The 16,242-nt window shown below is 53.1% G+C and overlaps 1 protein-coding gene across 1 annotated transcript in view; it reads left to right on the top strand.

The window, feature by feature from the left end:
* Positions 1-6,495: 6,495 nt before the first annotated feature.
* The window catches only part of C1H6orf132 (chromosome 1 C6orf132 homolog), a 34,168-nt gene continuing 24,421 nt past the window's right edge, over positions 6,496-16,242 (top strand). Inside the window, exon 1 of the mRNA XM_044250775.1 lies at positions 6,496-6,747. Within this exon, the coding sequence (XP_044106710.1) occupies positions 6,603-6,747 (145 nt within the window). The 5' untranslated portion in view covers positions 6,496-6,602. The remainder of the gene's footprint in view (positions 6,748-16,242) is intronic.

Genomic DNA, 16,242 nt, shown 5'->3' with positions numbered 1-16,242 from the left:
TGAATTGTCACTGCCCTCTTCCAGCCTGGCAGGGCCTCTGGTTGGTCTTTGCTGCTCTCTGGGTAGCCCCTCTGTGCCCAGAGTCAGGGTAAGGAATGGGGGCAGGAACGTGCAGGTGCTAAGGACCTACCGTAAGTCAGCCTCCCAGATACCTGAACCCACTATCTTGTTGAACCTCATAATAACCTGACATTAATAGCCCCTTTTCCATTTGAGCAAACTGACACTCAGAGAGATGGGAGCTGGCTGTGGCCACACTCTGGCCAAAGAGCTGAGTCAGGATTCAAACCTATTCCCCAGCATGGATCCTTCCCACCATGGCACGGTCCTCTCGGCAGAGCCCATGGTTACCAAGGAAAATGAGTGTCTCCCCAGCACCCCGCAACATACCCCCCCCCCAACCACCCAGGGCTGGACTTGGATCTCCACACTCTCAGGGAACCGGGTAACGACATTCTCTGAGCCTCCTCTCAGGAGGTGGGTGTCCACCCCCGCTGGCCTTCATCTAAGCCTGACCTCATCTCTTGGTACGTGTCCAGCCCAGAGGAATGCTGAGGTCCAGGCTCTGGAGCCTACCTACCCCTGCAGATGGAAAGAAACAGCTTTAGGAGCTGGTCTGGTATAAGGTGTCTCCAGCCCGAAGCAGGAGGCTGGACCAGAGGATCTGTAGCTCAGTAGCATGGGTGAGTTGGGAGCGCTGACCTTTGCCCCTGTAGACACCCGGATGGGGGTGCAGGGCATCTCAGCACTGCTCACCCTGCACTTGCCCCCAGTGCGTTCTCCCAGCCAGGAGTGCTTGGCTTTGTTGCATGGAGGGAAAGCCAGACAGAGTCCTGGCTGGCTCTCTGAGAAGACTACAGCTTCTGCGCCCCAATCTCCCCCTACAGCCCAGAAGTGGCCAGAAAGTCGGCTCTCGGAGGTTCCTAAGTCATTGCGGAGCCAAGATTTAATTACAGGATTGGGCTTTGGCTGTTTCAAGGACAGCCTGTTATTTGGCTGTTTCTTTTACTGGGGGAGCAGGTTGAGGTGTTGTTATGAGCTGAAAGGGGGGCCCTGCTGCAGCATCACAGGGCACGGAGCATGACCCTGCCCCAGGGGACTTGGACTCCAAAGCTGTCCAGGCCACCAGGGCCGAACTGGTGGAGACAGAGTGCCCATCGTTGAACCCAGGCCTTCCGCAGGTTGCCCCCCACCAGCCCCTGCCAATGTGGGACTGCAGTCCGGGTGAAATGGGTGATGAAACAGCAAAAAGAACCCTGACATACAGACCCTGCAGCCTGATCGGTCAAGATCACACCGATTCCCTCTCTTCCTCGGGTCACGGACAAAACACCCCCAGAGAAATGAACAAACACTTGGGGAGCGCCCGTGGGCACCAGGCCCTGTGCTGGCATTACACACCCACAATCCTACTGAATCTTCCTGACAACACTATGAGGGACACTATTACACCCACGCTACAGATGAGGAAAGCAGGGGCACCAGGGTGGCTCAGTCAGTTAGGCGTCTGTCTTCGGCTCAGGCCACAATCCTAGGGTCCTCAGATCGAGCCCTGCATCAGGCTCCCTGCTCAGTGAGAGCCTGCTTCTCCCTCCCGCTGTGCCCTTCTCCCTGCTCGCGATTGTTCTCTATCTCAAATAAATAAAACTTTTTTAAAAAAATGAGGAAACCAGCTCAGTGCATTCTTCACTTCCCCTATACACAAACAGTCCATCAAGAGTTCCCTTTCTTTCTAAGAATGTCCCACAGACTAACAACTTTGCTCTGTTTCTACCACCGGTAAACTAAGTCCTACCCCCACTCCTCTCCTGCTTTACTAAATAACTAATCAATTTACTGAGCAATTGAGCAGCTCCCCTTTGCTCCTTAGCCTCCACTTCCTTCTTCCCATCACCCCCCCCCCCATCCTGCTGCTAGATGACCATCCTCTAAACACAGCTATAGGGCAGTCTGACTGGCTTAGTCAGTGGAGTGGACGACTCTTGATCTCGGGGTCATGAGTTTGAGCCCCAGGTTCGGTGTTGAGATTACTTAAAAAACAAACAAATAGGGGCACCTGGGTGGCTCAGTGGGTTAAAGCCTCTGCCTTCGGTTCAGGTCATATGATCCCAGGGTCCTAAAATTGAGCCCCGCATCGGGCTCTCTGCTCAGCAGGGAGCCTGCTTCCTCCTCTCTCTCTCTGCCTGCCTCTCTGCCTACTTGTGATCTCTGTCTGTCAAATACATAAAATCTTTAAAAACAAAAACAAACAAACAAACCAAACCCCACGGCTGTTATCAGTCACCAGTGCCTGCTTCTGGTAACCACAGATTCTAGGCCGGAGCTCCTCAAACCTTAACATGGTCCTGAGTCACCCGGGAACCTTGTTAAAACCTACATCCTCTGCTGGGTGCCTTAACCCATCAGCTCACTGCATCTCATAACAACCGTAAATTAATAGCCTGTTTGACAGACAAACAAAGGCCCAAGAGTGGTTGCCCAATGTCTGGGATGGGGTTTCTCCAGTTCCAGGAGATTCTCCAGTTCTAGTAAGTTTCCAGGTGATACTGATGTTGCTGGTTCATAGACCATATTTCTAGAGACTCCTGTCTACTTATTTTTTTTTAGGTTTTTTTTTTTTTTTTAAGAATTTGTTTATTTGACAGAGAGAGATGGATCACAAGCAGGCAGAGCAGCAAGCAGAGAGGGGGGAAGCAGGCTCGCTGCTGAGCAGAGAGTCCTATGTGGGGCTCAGATCCAGGACCCTGAGACTTAACCCACTGAGCCACCCAGGCACCCACTTATTTTTCTTTAATTTTTTATTTTTTTAAATTTTTTTTTAAAGATTTTATTTATTTCTTTGGGAGAGAGAGTGAGTGATGGCGAGCACAAGCCGGGGACGGGGCAGAGGGAAAGGGATAAGCAGACTCCCCACTGAGCAGGGAGCCCGACACAGGACCCTGGGGTCACAACCCGAACCAAAGGCAGATGCTTAACCAAATGAGCCACCCAGGCACCCTATTCTTTATTTTTAATTGAAGTATAGTTGACACACTTTTTTCTTTAATTTTGAACAGCAAATACATTTACATGGTTGGAAAATGAAAAAGTATAAAAATGTACTTGGTCAAAGTTCTCCCTCCCACTTCTATCCCCCCATCTGCCCCGTTCCCCCCATATCCATCCTCCAGTAACCACTTCTATTAGTTTCGTAAGGTCTCTCCAAAGTTTTTCCGTACCCATACAAAAAAGATCATACTTTTCTCACCCCAAATGGTAGCAAAAGACACACACCGTTTTGTCCACAGTTTATCAGTTTATCTGAGAGAGAACTGGACACAGTCGGCTGACTCACACCTCTAGAGTTGCACTGTGTGGACGTGCCATAATTTACTTAACCAGTCATCTCCAGATGGACAGTTTGGGTTGTTTCCCATCTTACCAAATGGTCTTTTGAAGCCCGTGATACCCTGGCCAACCTTGCCGTGACCTGGCTCACACCCCCGCCGGTTCCCACCTCCCACCACGCAGAGCTCCTGCCCCGTCCCTCACGCCACCTGCATGTCCTCCCAGATGCTCCAGCCCCCACCCCCACAGCTACTGCTCTGAACCTCTGTCCCCGTAGTCTCCTCCTCGTTAACTTCCCCTCCTCATCTCTCCACCTGTCTCTTTCTGCCTCCCCAGATAGACTAAAGCAACTTGAACTTTGATGCCATGTCTTTGGCCCGTCCGGATCCTTCACAGCCCACCGCTGGCACAGAGCAGTTCTCTAGAACACTAGGTCTGTAGTGGAGCACTGCATATGAATGGAGCCTCTCCCTTGAGGCTCTGCTGGGGCTGCTGGTTCAAGGCAGAAGAACCCAGGAGCTACCCAAGCTGGGAACGCTTCATGGCTCCAAGGTCTCCAAGAAAGAAGCCTCTATCTCAAGCCTGAGTGTCTGGAGCCCTCAGGCAGTTTATCATGATGTCCAGGGCAGCATGGGGCATCTGGGTTTCCCTTGTGCCCTCCCTTTGTGGACGATGGGAGGAACCATGCTGCGGAGACAGGAGGATGGAGAGATGGTTGGTATGGGTGTGTGTGTGCGTGCATGTGGGTAGGTGTGTCCTTCCCTTTCCTGTTAACATCCTTGTCATCTTTCACGGGCCAGCTCAAGTCTCAAGTCTTCTAAGAAGCCTTCCTGGACTTCTCCAGCGCGCGCTGACTTCCCTTCCTCTGAATTCCTGCTATGTGTACGAGTGACAGCAATCCCTGCTCTACTTAGTCATCGTGGTCTACCACCTCGGATCATGTACACCTCCTCTCCCTGATGAGACCCCAAGATCCTCCATGGTAGAAATAAGGCCTCTATAATGCTCTTATATTCCTGCATACCCCAAAACCCTCAACCCAGAACTAGGCAGTTGGGAGAGCTTCCATAACTGCTCCTTGAATGAACAGCAGTGGGTTTCAGGAGTGCCATGGAGTGGCTGGGGTGAGACAGGGTTGACCCCAGGCGTGTCTCCAACTAAAAACATTTGGGTAACATGAGGGTTTCCAAAGAAGCTCCTGCCCCACCCCCAACCCAAGCCCATTTGTTCCTCAGTCTCTTCCCTCCTGCTGGGAAGACAATGACCTCATAGCCACAAGCCCCGAAAACCCAACTCATCATGTCTCTTAACCTGGAGCAAGTAAAGAGGACTTTTAAAAAAATGCCACTGTATGGGGCACCTGGGTGGCCAGTGGGTTAAAGCCTCTGCCTTCGGCTCAGGTCATGATCCCAGAGTCCTGGGATCGAGCCCCGCATTGGCTCTCTGCTCAGGCTGCTTCCCCTTCTCTCTCTGCCTGCCTCTCTGCTTACTTGTGATCTCTCTCTCTCTCTCAAAATAAAAAAATGACACTGTAGGGGCACCTGGGTGGCTCAGTTATTACATGACTGCCTTCAGCACAGGTCATGGTCCCGGAGTCCTGGGATCCAGCCCCGCCTGCATCAGGCTCCCTGCTCCGTGCTCCCCCTGCTTGTGTTCCCTCTCTGGCTGTGTCTCTCTCCTGGTCAAATAAATAAATAAATAAAATCTTAAAAGAACAAAAAAAGCCACTGTCATGAAAAACAAAAAGCAAGGGTGGTACTAAATCAGAGCTTAAAAGCACACGATAAGCAAATGCAGTGTGTGGCTCTTGACCACATTGGCTCTGTGGATTGGGGGAAAAAAAAATAAACAAAAATGACATTTGAGGGATAACTGGGAAATTTTTAATACTTCAGTGTGGTAGCTACTGCGGTCACTTAGAAGAATGTCCTGACTCTTAGGCAGTGGATATTGAAGTATGCATGAGGGGATGGGCCAGGGTATCTGCAAGTTTCCACCTACAGCAATGAAAATGAAAAAATAAAGGGGGGTGTGGGGGGGGGCTTGCATGCTAACGTGGTGACACATTTACAATCCAGGAGGAAGGTGTATAGGTGGTCATTTTACAAGTCTTCCGAGTTTTTTAGAATGAAAAGTTTAGGGGGAGCCCTGGAACAAAGACTTGGACAAATACAACCGTCTTGGGGGCACTCAGGGGAAATTCAGGGACTGTCTGGGACTGATCTCCCCACCCACCCATCCATACCCGCTGCCAGGAAGCGTGGAAGTCCAACCCCTTGGCCTGCCAGTCCCCTTCTCTCAGCACCTTGCACTCGGTCTCCCAGTCATCATCCAACGCCCAGGACTCCCCGCTAGGGCAGCAGCCACCGCCCACCCCAGCCAGGACTGTCCTCCCGGGTACCTTAAGGGGCCACAGCTCCTCTCCCAGGAGAGACAACTGAACCCTAAGTGGGCTCAACCCACCCTGAGTTTTTCAACACTACATTTACTTAACCCACCTTGAGTTTCCACAAATTATATTCACTTCACTTCACAGAAAAGGAAAGAGAATTTGTTGTACAAAAAAATGCCAAGATTCAGGCGTCCTGCATTCTCTTTGGAGCTGGGTCACTGTAGCTATTCTCCACCTCTGTCATCAGCTAGGGATACTCCTTGACTGCTTCCCTCCTTTATCTTTTCTTCTGCATGGGCACTTCCTTATAATCCACTGAAGGCTCACGGCCCACATCTTGGAAGGCCCGCAACGTGCCCGCTTGGGCCAGCCATTGCCCCAGTGTGGGGCCCAAAGCGCGCCTACTGACCTGGTCGTGAACCTCCTCCGGAGTAGGGAGCTAGCCCGCCTCCTCCCTCGCCCTGGGAGAAGAGGGGTGGAGGAGGAGGAGGGCCAGGAGGGGACCCGGGGGAGGCCGGCGGCTCGTCTTCCAGGCTGGGCGTGGGCTGGGCGAGGTCCCCAGCTCACCGGGCCGTGCCAACAATGGCCTGTTGTCGGAGGAGGCGGGCAGGAATGCAGCCGGGGGAGTCGGGCGGCGGGGCGGCCCTGGCGGTGGCGGCGGGGCGGGGCCGGGGCTCGGCGGCAGCCTCTTACCTGTCCAGGTAGCTCGCATTTGCAGGCGAGCGGCGGCGCCCGCAGCACCTGTCGCGGGTGCGCGCGGGCGGGGAACCGGGCGGGGGGCATGGCCTGTTAGGGGCCCCCGCCGGTGCGGACTTGGGTCCGGGGCAGGGCACGGCCGGGGGAGGGAAGGTCCTTCCCCTGGTGCCGCGCGGCCGGCGGCAGCATGAAAAAGAACCAGACGGTGCAGGGCACCTTCAGCAAACTCTTCGGCAAGAAGCACGCCAACCCTCCCAACACTTCCCTCTATGCCACCAACCCCCCCTGGATCTTCACCCAGGAGGCCCCGGAGGAGGGGAGCCGGGACTTCGGTAGGAGCACGCGCGCTGGGTGGCGGTCCCCCGGGCCCGGGGGAAGCGGCGGGGAGCGCGGGAGGCGCGGCTCGGCGCGGCCGGGCAGGAACACGCGGCGACCTGCGCCCCGTGTGCGGAGGCGCTGCCGGGAAGGGAAGGCGGCCGGGCTGGCTGTCCCGGGAAAGGGTCGAGGGGCCAGAGGGACGGGGAGGGAGGGAGGCCCCCCGCCGCTCGCCGCTTACCCTGGCTGCTCGTCCGAGGTGATTATTTTCTCTCCTTCGGTGAAAAGTGCGTCTGAGTTACTGTCGTCAGAAAGTCTTCCTGGGCTTTGTTCCCCACAGCTGAGGCCCAGGGGGTGTCCCTTCAGCTCCTGGCCCGGGTCCTAGGCAAAAAAAGAGGGGCTGCTTTCTCGGTGCTGACACGCTCGGCTCTGCACAGGGGCAGCCCAGGGAAAATCAACCGAAGCCACTGCTGCGAGATGACCAGTGGGTGCAAGACACCAGAGTCCCTTCCTGCGGTCACAGGCTCTTGCCCGCTCGGCCGGTGTTGTCTATGGGCTCAAGTCCCGGAAGCCAAGCTGGGACAGTGGAGTCCAGGGAAGACCCTCCTGACGGGCAGCGGCCTGGGGAGCCTTGAGTCAGGGTGTCTGGACTCACCAAACCAACCCAGCCCTGGTGCTTTAGCTATGGGTCATCTGGTCACCACTGCATCTTTTTTGCAGTTTATACCCTCAGTAACTGAGGGGAAACCAGTGCGATGGGGACGGGAATTCACTTCTTGTGTATGAGTTGAAGCTTTCGCTCACCTCCTCCATTGTCACCCTAATGTCTCCTCTGACCTTTATGGCCACTGTACCATGACCTACAAGAAGATGGTATAGACTCATCCTATACCCCCTATACCTGCTGTTGGTTTCGGTTCGGCACCCAGGTTGTCAAAGTGGGGACACAAAGCACCTGGACAGGAGGGGGAGAAACAAGGTATCACTTCTTCTGGCCCAAAGATCTCAGACCAGTGGATGAACAAAGCTAACCATAGGCTGTTTAGACCGTTCTGAGCCTTTGCTCTAAAAAATGGAGGGCATAAGGGGTGGGAAGAGAAATGACCTCTCCTTGGAACTAGGGTTTGAGCTGAAAGGGAAGGACATCCAGTACTTTGCAGAGTAAACAGCAGGAGCAAAGCCTAGGAGGGGCAGAGCAATGTGGAGCCACAATTTAGGAACTTCCTAACTGCCGAGTGTACTGACTCTGCGAGGCCTGAACACCTCTCCTCACTTGGTGTAGCAAACACTTACTGACCCTTTGCTAGGGTTACATTATAAAGTCTGTATGCAAGATACCATTCTAAAGTCTGTACATTGTCTACTGGTGGACCCTCCTCATCTAGCAATCTCCATGTAGTCAGTGATGCAAGTACTATAATTCCCATTTGTCAGATGGGGAGACTGAGGCACAGGGAGGTTAAGTAACATGCCCCAAATCACACAGCTTTACATGACCATGTCAGGATTTTCTTAAGTATACAATTCAATGATTGTTAGGCTTACTGACTTGTGCAACCGTCACCACAATTCGGTTTGAGAGCCCTTCAGTTACCCCAAAACTTCCTTCTTGAGGCAGAGCTGATATTTGAACCCCAAAGCCAGGCACCAGAGACAACATTCTCAGCCAGCTTGCTGAATTAACTTAGCGAGAGGTGATTCAAAGGTGAATTTGACTTGAGGGACACCTGCCTGAGAACACGTTTCCTGCCACCCCTCCCACAACACATACACACACACACACACACACACACTGCTTTCCTAAGGGGAGACCTCAGAAATGTCTTAGACTCTTCTCTGTATTTTTGGCTTCACTAATCAGGCTGCTGGTAGGGATCAGTCCCTCTGGTGAGCGAAGCGGAGGCATTGTTCCCTGTCACCTCCGGCCAGCTGCAGCCTTCACCAGCCTGGGCAAGGCTGAAGCCCAGGGGGCAGTTCCTCCCATTCCCAGGGCAGGGCTGGGCCTCTAGCTGACTCAGCTGACTCAGCCTGGTCGCACCCTGCACATGGAGGGGTGGAAAACAACATGCACCCAGTGGGATGGTCCCCCAGTGTTTCTGGGGTGTTCCCCAGGGTGCCAGTGGGTGTAGCCCAGGACATGTGCTAGGAGTTGGGAGAGGAGGGACCAGTGTTGGAGATTCTGTGATGGGATGAAGATACCAGACCTGTCTCTGTCTATAAAGTGAAGGCTAGCCACTCCCTGGGCCTTGGTTTTTTCTTCTATGAAATGGGGATGGTTTCTAGGTGGTCTGGAGAATGGCTGCTTGAGGTTTGTACATGGCAGTGGTTTGAAGACTCTTTAAAAGAAAAGCCCTAAAAGTAAGAATTGGCAAATTATAGACCTGGCTCAAATCTGGCCCCTGGCTTGTTTTCATGAATAAAGTTTTATTAAAACAGCCAGTCATGCCCATGATTTAAATGTTGTCTGTGGCTGCTTTCATGATGCAGTGGCATTGTTGCGTAGCCTCAGCAGAGACGGTATGGCTCACAAAGCCCAAGATATTTACTAGCTGGGCCTTCACAGAAAAAATAGTTTGACTACTGTATGATTTATTATGTTCGGGTCATTTCAACTCTGGGCTTCCTGCCCTTGCCAGCTTCAGCATCTCTTCCTAACAATGCTGTAGACCAGAGGAAACTGAGGCCATCTTAAGGCCTTAAAGGGGCTGAGATTAGCATTCTATAGGATCCCCGAGTCCGCAGCATTCTCTGAGATGCTGGTGGTATTGGGCCCTAGAGAACAGGGTGGGGGTGGTGTGGAGGAATGGAGGGGGAATATCAATCCAGAGGTGTGGAAGGGAAGGTGTGGAAGGTAACTCTCCACTCTGTGGCTATAGTATGTAAAAAATCTGTTTGCATAAGGGTAGGCTGGGTGCAGTGGGTAAAATGCAAACAGTCATGTGAAAGCGGTGACAGCTGTTTTTCTTTAAACAATTTCCTTGACATATATTCTAATAACTATTGGGAGAGCTTCACTTAATGCAGATGTAATCCTAATGAAGTCTCCTGCTCCCCATTCACCAGCCCACAGAGGGGTCTTAAAAGGCCACAGGATTGTTTTCGAAGTGCTTGAGAAGGCAGAGATGTGGATCTTTGCAAATTCCGTGATCAGGGACGGGCTACGGCAGCCAGAAACAAGGCTGTCTATCCTTCTGGACTCCTCCCTTACTTCTTGGATGAATTAACCCACCTTCTTTATTCCCCACCATCTCACCCCATCCCAGCAATGGGTCATCCTCTCTTTCTTGCCTTGTTCCTCCAAATGTAAATTGCTTTTGTCACAACCACATAGGACACTTATTACAGATGCAGATTCCTGGGGTCCCACTCAGAATCACTGAGCTAGGACTTCCTGCAGGTCTAAATAAATGTGCAGGGACTGAAGCCAGCTCCTGGCCAGAGAACCCCAATGATCCCTAGGGTTGGCTGGTGGTTCTGGCATCCCTGCTCCTGGAGGTCCCTGACCTTTTGTCTCAGGCCAGACTGAAAGGTAGGAAGCTGTGAGCTGGAGCTGAGTGCCTTGTCCCTGCCTGGGCCAGGCTGTCCCCAGCCTCCTGAGAGCTAGCCTGGGCCTTGTAGGGGTGTAAAGGAGACTGCTGTTTCCTCCTGTCCCCTGGAGGTTCGCTGTGGTTAGCTGGCAGGTCAGTGCACACATACTCACCCATTACCCAAGGTCCTTTCGTCCCTGTGGTTCAACTCCAGAAGGCCAGGCTCTCCCTTGACCAGCTCCAGGGTACCCCTTCTCTCCAGCAGACACATGAGTAGCAGTAATAATATCATCATTATTATTATTATCAGTTATTTACTGACCCAGGCACCATGCTAAAAACTACATATGTTAGGGGCTCCTGGGTGACTCAGTGGGCTAAGCGTCTGTCTTCAACTCAGGTCATGATTCCAGGGTTCTGGGATCGAGCCCCACAGTAGGCTTCCTGCTTGGAGGGAAGCCTGTTTCCCCTCTCCCACTCCCCCTGCTTCTGTTCCCTCTCTTGCTGTGTCTCTCTCTGTCAAATAAATACAATCTTAATAAATACAATAAATACAATCTTAAAAAAAAAACAAAACTCCATATGTTAACAGAGTTGAAAGGCTTGGGTAGGTGAAAAGACCCATTTCAGCTCAGGGCAGCTCAAATGCTGCCGTGCATCCAGTCGCCTGGGGCCTTGTTAAAATCAGATTCTGACGCAGTCGGTTCTGAATGGGGGGAGACTTCATTTCCAGCGAGTCCCCAGGTGAAGTCCTTGGGTGAGTCTGTACTCTGAGCAGTGCGTCCTAAATAGAAAGCAGAGGGCCAGGTCAGAGGAGCTGGCCCCCTCCAGGTCCCGCCCCCAAGGCCCCTGCGCTCTGTCCCCACTGACTCCATCCCCCACCCCACCTCCCACCCCCTTCCGACTCTACTTGTGGCTTCCTGCTAAGGCCCAGCCCAACCTGCTGCGTCCCCTCTGCCCTTGGACAAAGGCCTCTCTCTGGTGCCTGGGTCAGACCTGCTGGGGCTTGCTGGGACAGACTGGCCTTTTCAGGTTTCTGTCATGTGGACCTGTTAATTAGCAAGGAAGGGCCTCATTAATGTCATTTGTGTGTTGCCTTTGTGGGGCCCCCCTGTTGCTTCCCTGAAAGGCTGGGGCTCCTTAGTGACCAAGGACTGGATGCTTCATCTCTGTGGGGTGGAGATGGGGGGTCAATTTGGGGGTTCTGGCTTATGCTGTGTCAAGGCAACAAACTCCCTCAGCTACAGCCTCACCCCTCCAAAGCCCCTGGGATTAGACCCTGGGGCCAGTGCACTTGGGGCCATTTGGGGGTTTCTGGCAATTTGGGGCCACATATCATCACCCCAGCCCTCCTCATGTCCTTGCCAGCTCCTTTCCCTCTGATTGTGGGAGGCTTCCTGCAACATAGGAGTAATGGACCCCACTGGATAAGTGGGGAAACAAAGCCCGAGAAAGTGCCCCCAAATCCTCAGGCAACACACTGAGGAGCCACCGGGTGACCCCAGAGCTGATTCCTAGGTCCATTCGTTTCCTCTAGGTGGCACCCCATTCTGAGTGTCTGGAAAAACAGGAGATAGAGGGAAGAGGAGCCAGACCTCTTCATTATTTCCCCACTGTTCTGGGTGTGGTCAGAGGGTCCTAGAGTCAGGTTGCCCGGGCTTGAATCCTGGCCCCTTTCATTCACCAGCTGTGGGCCCTCGGGCAGGGACCTAACCTCTCTGAGCCTCAGTTTCTTCATCTGCAAAAATGGGCATAATGAGAGGGCCTCTCCCAAGGTTTGTGAATGAGAATGCACAGAGCACTTCAAATCGCACCAAGCTCGTAATACTTGTTTAATAGATGTTAGACGTTTGCATTTTTATTATTAATTTTCTCTCTAGTTCAGACATGTCTAGGATTTGGGGAAAGAGCTGAAGGATGGTCCCAAGCCTCAGCCTCCAAGGAGATCTGTGGCTCCTTTGTGGCTGGGCAAGGAGTTTCGACCCAGAACTCTGGGAGAAAAGAAATGCCAAAGACCCAGTGAGATGCTGCTCCTTTTGGCAAGAAGGGGAGGAAGGGAGGGCTGGGAGGGAGGCAGCAGCTGGGCCCAGCCCTCAGCTTCCCCAAAGCAGGCCACCCCACCCACCCCACTACACTTACACACACACATACACATACACACACACACACACACACACACACACACCCCAAGAGAACCAGTTTGGGGAGAGGCAGCAAGCCGTGTGCCATATGTAAGGCACTCATCATTTGTGCCCAGAGCCCAGCATTAGAAGTCAGGCACACTGTTTGGGTCCTGGCACAGGGGCTGCTCTGTGACCTTGAGCCTGCCCCGCCCACGCGGCGCCTCTGTCTTCCCATCTGCCAAGAGCAGCCCCAAATGTCCGCATTCAGAGTTCTCCCCGACATGAGAGCAAAGGGCCACCCGCCTCCCCATGGCTCACACGCAGGGGCATAGCTATTTACCCTTAATTTGCTATGTTTCGAGCTCAGAGCCAAACCTTTGCCCAAAGCAAGCTAAGGGGGGACAGAGGGAGCGCAATGATGAGGGCAGTGGCGATGAGGATGGTTACTGAGCAGAAATTATCTGGTAGGCACTGTGCTCAGCTGTTGTACACTGTGTCTCTCACTCAGCCTCACCCAGCCCGCCCCCCAAGTCGGGATCATCACCTACAGTTACAAAGATGAGGGCTAGCTTCCCAGAGACCTAGAAACATGCCCAAGGCCCTACAGTGAGTAAGTGATGCAGCCAGGACTGGAACCAGGCTCTGCTGATTCCTAAACCCACAGCCCAGGCCCCTGCACCACCTGCCACCCCCCACCCCCACCCCGCCACCCCACCCAGCTAGGGAGGTGGGGCCTGAGGTCTGAGGGGATGTCTTCCTGCTGAAACACGGGGGGGCCACCAAGAGTTATTTTTGAACCGGGTTTCTGGATATGAGATAGGATTTACATGAACTCAGATCCTTGAGGAAGCGTAAATGAAAAGCGGCCTTTGTTTCTCGTCCATCTGTGAGAGAGAAATGTAACCAAATGCAAAGGGATCCTGGGCACAGGCCTGTCAGGAAGAGGATTTCATTTGCAGGGGAAGCTGGGATTGTTTCAAAGATGGGGTTTGGGTATGGGGAGGCAGCTCTGAACTTCCTCCTCTCTTATCACTGCGCTCGTTTGTGATGAGTTTGCCAGGCAGAGATGCTTGTTTGTGCCTGGACAGGGCTGTGGTCCACCTGGGGCTCTGGCTCTGCTCAGACCCTGCCCCTGGTGCCTCCTAAGTCTACCTGGCTGCTGGAATGGCCCCAGGGTTTCCCGAAGATGTCCCCTTTCTCTGGAAGCTTCTAGGTCCCTGGTGGCTCTCTCCACTTCCCTGCCTCCTGAATCCTGCTGGGATGTTCCTGGTGTCCCTCTGGGCCATGTTGCAAGTTCGAGATCCCCAAAGACTCTTGGTGGGCAAGGTGCGGAGTAAAAAGACAGATGCAGAGGGAGTTTCCAGGTTTCAGGGTGGGCAAGACAGTAGACTGGGATCTTTTTTTATTGAGCAGCCTCACCATGTCCTCAGAGGGTGAGAAGTCCAGCTTCCTCTTTGTCACTCCCTCCACCTCCTCACCTGCCTTTCCCTCCTCAAGATCTGGCCTGGCCCTCCTTTACCTCTTCGGGTGAGGAGGGGACTGCTTCTTAGGAAGCTCCATTCTAGCACCCCTGAGACTGTGACTGGAGCCCAGTTCATTTACTTCCATGGGAAAAGCCCCAAGTTGGACTTTATTGTCTCTGTTTAGTTTGGACCTTGATCTTGAGGGTTAGAAAGCCCCAGCCCTGACCTTGAACCCGTGGAGGACCCAGCTCATAGTGGTGGCCCCTCTTGCCTCACCTGATGGTGTGCTTCAGTCAGAAACTGAGCCCAGACACGAGGGGCCCAGGGAAAGTCTGGCAGGTTCTAGCCACACGTCTTTTTTGTTTTGTTTTTCTTTCTTCAAACGACATACATTTATTATCTGAAGTTCTGTCGGTCAGAAGTCTGACACTGAGCTCACAGGACTAAAATTAACATGTCCGTGAGACTCTGTTTCTTCCCAAAGGCTGTAGAGAAGAGTCTGTTTTCTCAGTTTTTCCAGCTTCTAAGGGCCACCCGCATTCCTTAGCTCGTGGCCCCTGCCATCTTGAGAGCCAGCAGGGGCCAGTGGACCATTTCTCACCTCACACCACTCTGACTCTGTCACCATACTCCCTGCCCTGACCCCAGCCATGCCTCTTAGTCCTGGGGAGCCAAACTGAATTTCACAGAAGCGCCCTGGTGGGGAAAGAGCCACCGGGGCCTCAAGCACCGCCTCTCACCTCTGATTGCTTTCCCAGAGATGGACTGGATTTTTAGAAAGTGTTCCCTCGTTGAAAATGACCACAAACCAAAACGACAGTGCCTCCCAGTCAGGGCTGAGTCATGGGATCTATTAGGCAGTTAGAACTGTGGAATCTGTGAGGTGGTTAGAGCCCATGCACCTGCGTGCAAGTCAGATTGAGCTCTGCCCCGGCCTGGGCAAGCTTCCGCTCCCGCCCCTCCCCAGAGCTACTCCAGGGCCGCAGCCAAGACTCTCTTACCCCCAAATAGCTCCCCACCCCGCCCCTAACCCCTAACCCCCCACCCTGTAAACAGCGGGATTAGGATTCCCTACTCTGGACAGGTCATGGTTCAGAGATCAGCCCTGCAGCAGAAATCTTGGCTTTAGAGGCTTCGGGCAACTTCTTAGACCTCTCTCTGTCCCCATTTCCTCATCTGTAAAATGGGGATGATGACTGTCCCAATTGCAATGATGATTGTCCCAATTTAAAATGGAACTGTTTCAAAAATTAAGTGAATAGATAATGTGCAAGTCGCCTAAAACAGTGCTCGGCCCATTAAAAGTGCTCGGTAAGGGGCGCCTGGGTGGCTCAGTGGGTTAAAGCCTCTGCCTTCGGCTCGGATCATGATCCCAGGATCCTGGGATCGAGCCCTGCATCGGGCTCTCTGCTCAGCGTGGGGGCCTGCTTCCCCCCCACACCGCCTGCCTCTCTGCCTACTTGTGATCTCTGTCCATCAAATAATAAATAAAATCTTAAAAAAACAAAAGTGCTCGGTAAGTTTTACCCACTACTGTAATATTACTGCTGTCCCTGTGATCCCCTTGCCAGGGTGCTCCCTTCCAAAGCGCCTAGGCACACGATAACACCAGCCATTGATGTTAGGACAATTTACCTGTAGAAAGGAGGCCCCATAGATCCCAGCACTAATGCAGAGATGAGATGATTAGAGAAAAGGTCAGCCTGGGAGCCTGCCTCTCTTGCTATCTCTCCCCACCCCAGTCCTAGTAAGGGCCCAGCAGCCATATCAGGCAAGTTGGATTTAGACTTCAGTGTCCACACACCACTATCTGGGGAATGTCCCAGGAGATCCTGGTGTCAACGTGCAAACCCTTAGAAGCCAGAGAGAATCAGGTGGGCCTTAGCAAGAGCCGTCGTTGTTGGGATTTTCCTGTTTCCACTTTTGTGATTTCTGATTGGGCCAGATCTGCACTCCTATGCTTCCTGCATGCCGCCCCCCACCCCGCCCCCGCTCCCTGGCATCTTGATCTCCAGGCTCAGGTGAGGCACCTGGTAGGGACTGGGCAACCATGTCTTCCTGGAGTGCGCTGGGCAGGGCCCTGCTGGGAACTGGAGTTACTGGGGACTGTGGCACACACAGAGAACTCGTCCTTTTGGCCCCTTTTCAGAGGTGGAGATTCCTGAACGTTCCAGTCACTCTCTGCCTGGAGGGGCAGCACACAAAGGGCTCTGGGTTCAGCTGCTGTGATGTTCTCAAGAGCCTTTATGTTACATTCAAAACCCTAGATTCTGACATAGAGGGGGTGTGTGGCTGTAAGTGTGGGTATTTGGGGTGAATATGTTCTGATCTCAGGACTTCCCTAACAAGCCCAGTCTCTCTTGAATAAATCTTTTGGCTTTCTTGCGGTTTGCTCCTGG

Source organism: Neovison vison, chromosome 1 (genome assembly GCF_020171115.1).
Source record: "Neovison vison isolate M4711 chromosome 1, ASM_NN_V1, whole genome shotgun sequence".
Classification (NCBI taxonomy): domain Eukaryota; kingdom Metazoa; phylum Chordata; class Mammalia; order Carnivora; family Mustelidae; genus Neogale; species Neogale vison.
This window is presented reverse-complemented; position numbering and strand designations above follow the sequence as displayed.